At 40.7% G+C, this 6,187-nt stretch overlaps 1 protein-coding gene across 1 annotated transcript in view; it reads left to right on the top strand.

Annotated features, from left to right (window-relative positions):
- Positions 1-2,010: 2,010 nt before the first annotated feature.
- The window catches only part of LOC101846289 (protocadherin Fat 1), a 13,040-nt gene continuing 8,863 nt past the window's right edge, over positions 2,011-6,187 (top strand). The window contains exons 1-3 of the mRNA XM_013083602.2: positions 2,011-2,107; positions 2,645-2,910; positions 5,461-5,680. Coding sequence (XP_012939056.2) covers positions 2,011-2,107; positions 2,645-2,910; positions 5,461-5,680 — 583 coding nt within the window. The remainder of the gene's footprint in view (positions 2,108-2,644; positions 2,911-5,460; positions 5,681-6,187) is intronic.

Raw genomic sequence — 6,187 nt, 5'->3', positions numbered from 1 at the left:
TGAGTTCTTTTGGTGTCAAGCCAGATTTCTTTGTCCTGTTCTCGTCTTCTGATAGGTTTCCCCCTTCCCTCTTGCCTTCTACATTTGCTTTTGAAATATGATTCTTGAGTGACTCGAGTAGTTTGATATTCCCAAAGTAGTTAAGTTTCATTTTCATTATAATATTGAGGAGTGTTGATATTCCCATGCTTATTCTTCCTATTACTTCTTCAATCTTTATTATCTGTCTCCACGATACTTAAAACGGTCTCTCAGCGGGTGGTTGGCTGGTGCTCTGGTGTGGTTTGCTTCTTCTTTCCTATCAGACGTCTATCGTCCTTTTGTCCCCTCCTTCTATTTTGTGTTTATTACTCTCTTGTAACACCTCTAATCTTCGGCACTTATATGACCTTATTGTGTTGCAAGTGCCGTAACACTCTTACTAAAACTAAACAAACTAAAACGGTCTGCTATATTTTTCATTTCGAAGGCTGCAATCCTTTTTGTTTCTTTGCCATCGATGGTCCATTCTTCATATCTATGTATTATGGTGCGGAGCATGGAGCTTCTCTAAATTCTTATCAACAAAACAGACAGCATTTCCCGGATCTGTGCTTTGCTCTACGGTAGGGTTTTCCCTGCATGATATATTTCTATCACTACTCAGGTTCCTGTATAGATCAGGTAGACTACTACCTATATTCTGAGTTCCTAGTTTTAAAAAAACAGATACGTGTGTACTTAAAAATGCATTTTTGTGCCATGAAAAAAAATCTAGAAAAGCACACATAATCAACAAAAGAAAGACACAAGATAAAAAATACCCACGGCGCCCTCCGATCAATTGCCCTGACATACTTTTTAAAAAATTAGAACAGAGGTATTGTTACACCACCATCGACATCATTTGAGATAATAATTAAGAGACGAATTTCAACCTTGCCAGTCAAGGCAAACCCAGGCTGAAAGAGGTACAACATCTCGGCAGAACAACTTTCGTCCTGATCTCTCTTCCTTCTCTTTTGTATCTAATTTATTATCCTCTAGCAACGCCCCTAATCTTCCGCACTTATATTACCTTATAGTGTTGCAACTGCCGTAAACTCTTACTGAAAACTGAAACAAGAAAGACTGAAACACTCGATAAAAACTCTCATCAGTGGGGAATCGAACTCTGGTCACCTGCGTGCTACATAATACCAAAGAGTCTTCCTAACAAGAGGGTCCACTCCTCTCTTTGAGCAAATTAATAAAGTGTCCTCAAAATCCGGTGGCACCCTCTTCGCAAATGCGCACCCTTTGCGTACAGTTACCCTACTTGTGTTAAAAAAATCAAAGTGAAACTAACAAGTTTTTGAATAAATAAGAATTCAAATTTCGGAAGAACGCTTTCTTAAAATGGTTACGCTGACAAAAATCCTCATCCAGAGGAAGGGAAGACTGTCTTCATTGTTTAATTTGACTTTAGAATGAAAGGCGAGAGGTCATTAAAATAAAAAAAAACCTAAAACCCCGCACTGAACGAACCCCAACCGCTGATGAACAGCAGTCGATCTGCGCACGTAAGGAGGTGCTATTCCTATTCTTCTTCAGGAGAAACGAAAGAACTTCAAAACAGACTGCAGCACCATCTGAAGCGAAGAGCGGACTTCCGGCAGACACTTCTTTGGCTGAGTGGACCATCTTATTATGTACTATCTTTGATAATACACAGATGACGGTTCTCAGTTCCTAGTATGATAAACAGAAACTTGTCAGTAAAAGTCATATTGTACAAGGAAGGGATCAAGATAGGCATACAGAATCAAACGAAATAAAAAGAAAAAATTAGACAAAATTATTATGGCTGCTCCTCCCTCCCCCAAAAAAAAAAGTCCCAAACCTCTGACTTGCTAAAGATTTATAACACCTTTTAAAAACCCATGGCCCTCATTTCAAATGATTTTCCTTTAATTCCACTTTCATACAGTCATGCTGACAAGTTATTTCTGGAAAACAGAAAGGCAGCTCCCATCAGCAAAGAGCACGAAAATGCCAGACCACACTCGAAGGAAGAAACACAGAGCTCGGTCAGGTTTGATGTACTGGTGGACAAGCATGATTATTTTTTGCATGCTCCAAAGGGCAGGTACGTACGCAAAACGCAAAAAGTACACGAGCGTCCTGTCAATGAATGAATGAATGAATGAATGAATGAATGAGTAAATGAATGAATGAATGAGTAAATGAATGTATGAATGAATGATCAATCAATTAATCGTTCAATTAATCAATCAATCAATCAATCCTTTAAAAAAGAAGAAAGAAATCAAATCAATTTAAGTTCAATGATGTGTCCAAAGATGAAAGTTAGCCTAGCGAAATAAATTTTTTTTTAAACCCAGAGTTTAAAATGAAACTATTAAAACAGTAAAAATTACAACGGAAGCCCCCGAGAACATCGAAACTCTAATAACTTTAAAAAGGGAACTTAGCTTTTTACTTTTTACTTTTACCCGACTCTTATAGTTATACCCTTTTGGGTGTCACGGGAAGAAAGAGGCGTCTCTCTGTACTGCCACCAGCCGGAGAGCTTGGGTCAGGGGGATTGTAAACATAGGAACATAGCAAACCAGAAAAAGAAATTATACTATTTAATCCATTGATTTTGGTTTCCACCCATCAGATGCGGGGAATTCCCCGCCAATCTGCAACCAAGAGCTCTACGTGTTCAACATCCCAGAGAACGAGGCGGCCGGGACTCTGGTGGTGGACCTGGGCGCTGAGTGCCGTGACCCCCTGGACGGTGATGTCTTGACCTTTAGCATCCAAACGGCCAACATAGGCAACCAGTTTACTATCGGCACCAACACAGGCAGGATAACCACCAGCTTCTCTCCGAATGCGGAGGCTTTACTGGGGAATGGGTTGAATTACATCAGCCCCTATCCTGTGAGTTTGGAGATATAAAGTCTACTTGAGCTTTTCATTCGGAACTTACTTGATTCTATTTATTTTATATTCTATTTTTCATCCTCTGTTGCCGTTAAGCATCTAGGGGAGATGCAGTTTTCTATGGTAGGCCAGCTCCGCAGCTCTTTCAGTTGTGATATGTTTTCTCAGGGTTTCTTTGACACCCTCGATTCGCCTTTTGCGTGGCCTTCCTCTTCCTTTATAGCCTGAGTGCTTGGTGTTGAAGGCTCTCGAGGCTGGCTGGCCAAGTGACATAGGTAACAGGTAGCCAAACCATTTTATTTTACTGGATCTACTATTTAAATCCGGGGCTGCTATTCCCTATGCAGGAACATTGATTGTTCCTCAGGGGAGTCATAAGATGATCATACTCAATGGAAAACTACTTTATTGATCAACGAGATAAATTTTACCACGACATATTATATCCGGCGTCTCCGCTTTCCATGAGGCGGCAGCCTTGACGTCATGCACGAAATATGTTTTTAATAACTTATTCCAAGAAGAGTTGGTGTTTTTTAATGGGGGGAGGCGGGGGGTGCCTGCTCTCTTGTTTTCTCTCTAATCTTAATTGTAGGTTGTTTTTGAACGAGTCGGAAACGTGCGTATTATGTTGTCATGTATGTGGTGTGCAGTTAAAGTGTGAGCGAGAATGCACGCCCGCGGAGAAGCGGAACTGCGTGTGAGTGAACTGTGTTGCTGGCGTGAGACGGTTGTGTTTAGTCTGGTTAGACACCGGCCGGTGGTTAAGCTGAAAACAAACACGTTTGTTTTTGAGGCGATCGAGTCGGGCGATTGGCCTGATGGGCAGACCCCATCCGTAGTGGGCATCCCTTATTAGTGTGTGTGTGGACTGTAAAAAATCGGAAAAGAGGATCTATAGCTGAAGAAAAATATCCCCGTGATCTGACGTGCGTATAGGTAAAAACCAGCGATCTTGTTACATTAATAAAGGTGTTTGTTAAGTTAGTGGGAGCATCGAGCGGTTTTAATTTTCTTTTCTACTCTGTGCGGATCTAATAGGCAAGAAGATACATGATAAAGATAAAACAGTACTTGACTGTATAATGATATAAGATAGTGAATCGAGTTGTTTGAGTTTTTGAGTTTTGCATCTCCCTGCTCTATCGTTTTCTTTCTGACCTTATTAAATGTGTATTGATATGAATAAAGGTATATTAATATACACATATTATAATAATGTTGCACTGGTATACATATAGATCAACGTTAAAGCGGATTGCATGGTTTATAACTCTCTTTTCTTTTTTGTACGGGTATAAAAGAATAAAGAGACAAGTGAATAAAAATTGAATATCCCTTGAGTGTACAATAATATTAGATTGTGAATAAAGAAGTTTGAGCTCGCTTTTCTATTCTACACGGATACATAAAAAAGAATGAATTAAAGGTTTCTTGGGTTTTTATTTGATAGTATATCCAGTGTTTTCAACTCATTTTTTGGTAATCTACACGGAATTCTTTTTCAAAAAGATATTTATTTTCTGTCTTTGTCAAAAGATGGTATAAATCGTAATTTGTTTTTCTTTATGTGCTGGTCCACTCAGTTAAGAAATCTCATGGCTGGAGGCTGCTTCAATCGTACCCGTGTGTGCAAGCCATGGGGCTATGAGGCACATATCATCTCAGAAAGAAAGAGATACATTGTACTTGGTAAAATTAGATGCCCTCTTAACGTTGGATTTTTCCTTCATTTTTTTCACGCAAACCAAAAGGCCTAAGAATTAGACTAATTAGGAAATCGCTTGTAAATAACAGATATTCAAGACGAAAATAGAAAACAGAACTTAAAAAAACCCCCAAACAAACAAACAAACATGCAAACGATGTTTCATCGAGCATAAGAAGTTTCCTTATCGAGTGCCTGCGTCAATTTCCAGGAAATCTATTCCCCCCTACAATCTGGATACGCCCTGACGTGCAGGATCAAAGCAGCCTTCCTCTTACATAATTAACCCTATCCGAACGCCCCCAGGGTCATTTTGTCTCCCCGGGGTTGTATTCTTCACATTTTAGAATACTTCTAGATCTAGTACGAAGATATCTTTAAAACTTTCAGTATTTCTTTTTAAAAAATCATTTTGACAGACTGCTGTGCAAGCGTATGGATCGGATTAACGAGTAAGTTCCCTCTTTTGAAAATGGTGGTGGCACAGAGTTCCCTACGTCGTATGGATACGATAGTAAAACACGACCTACAGATAGGGTACACTACTGGAAGGGGTGTTAAGCTATCCAATGTCACGCATTGTTTTCTTCAGGGAGAGAGAGAAAGAGAGAGAGAGAGAGAAAGAGAGAAAGAAAGAGGGAGAGAGAGAGGGAGAGAGAGGGAGAGAGAGGGAACAGAGAGAGACAGAGAGAGACAGAGAGAGACAGACAGAGAGAGAGAGAGTGAGTGAGAGAGAGAGAGAGAGAGAGAGAGAGAGAGAGAGAGAGAGAGAGAGAGAGACAGACATGCAGACAGACAGACAGAGAATCACAAAGACAGTTACTCTTTCTGTATCTCAGATGAACATTTTCGTCCAAGACACTGACGACGAGACGTTCGTGGTGTCCGTGGTGGTCCACATCACCTCTGTGAACGACGAGACGCCGGTGATTAGCGGACTGCCCAGCTCACTGACCGTGGCAGAAGACACACCTGTAGGGACGGTGCTGGACACTTGCACCCTGTCGGACGCCGACTACCCTGGATTTGATCACTCGCAGACGGAAGTAGAGATCTCCAGTACGTTTTGTTTTCGGGTTTAAGTATTGGCGAAGATTGTACATGCTAACAAGATAGTTTACTCGATCAAAAAAGTGTCCGCGGAAATCAGTGCATTGATTCAGTTGGCACTGCAGTCTTTGTTTTGAAGGTCTCTTTCGTTTCTCCAAAAGAAGAATAGGAATAGCACAGTCTTGTTAGTTTCACTTTTGTCGTTTTTCACACAAGATGGGTAACTCTATTCGCAAAGTCCGCACTTTTTCGAAGAGGGCGCCACCGGATTGTGATGACACTTTTTAAAATTGGCTTAAAGAGAGGAGTGAACTATCTTGTTTTGTACGATCTTTGGTATTGGTTAGAACCATAGATTCGCATTATCTGATCCTATACGGTGAACCCTGACGTATGTCTGGTTCATTATGGAGCGGGCAATTTGAGCCAAAATGGAAGGCAAAAAGTGTGTGTGTGTGAGTGTGCGTGTGTGTGTGTGTGTGTGTGTGTGTGTGTGTGTGTGTGTGTGTGTGTGTG

This window comes from Aplysia californica, unplaced genomic scaffold (assembly GCF_000002075.1).
Source record: "Aplysia californica isolate F4 #8 unplaced genomic scaffold, AplCal3.0 scaffold00244, whole genome shotgun sequence".
NCBI classification, from domain to species: Eukaryota; Metazoa; Mollusca; class Gastropoda; order Aplysiida; family Aplysiidae; genus Aplysia; species Aplysia californica.
The sequence above is the reverse complement of the archived record's forward strand: the minus strand, read 5'-3'. Positions and strand labels throughout refer to the sequence as shown.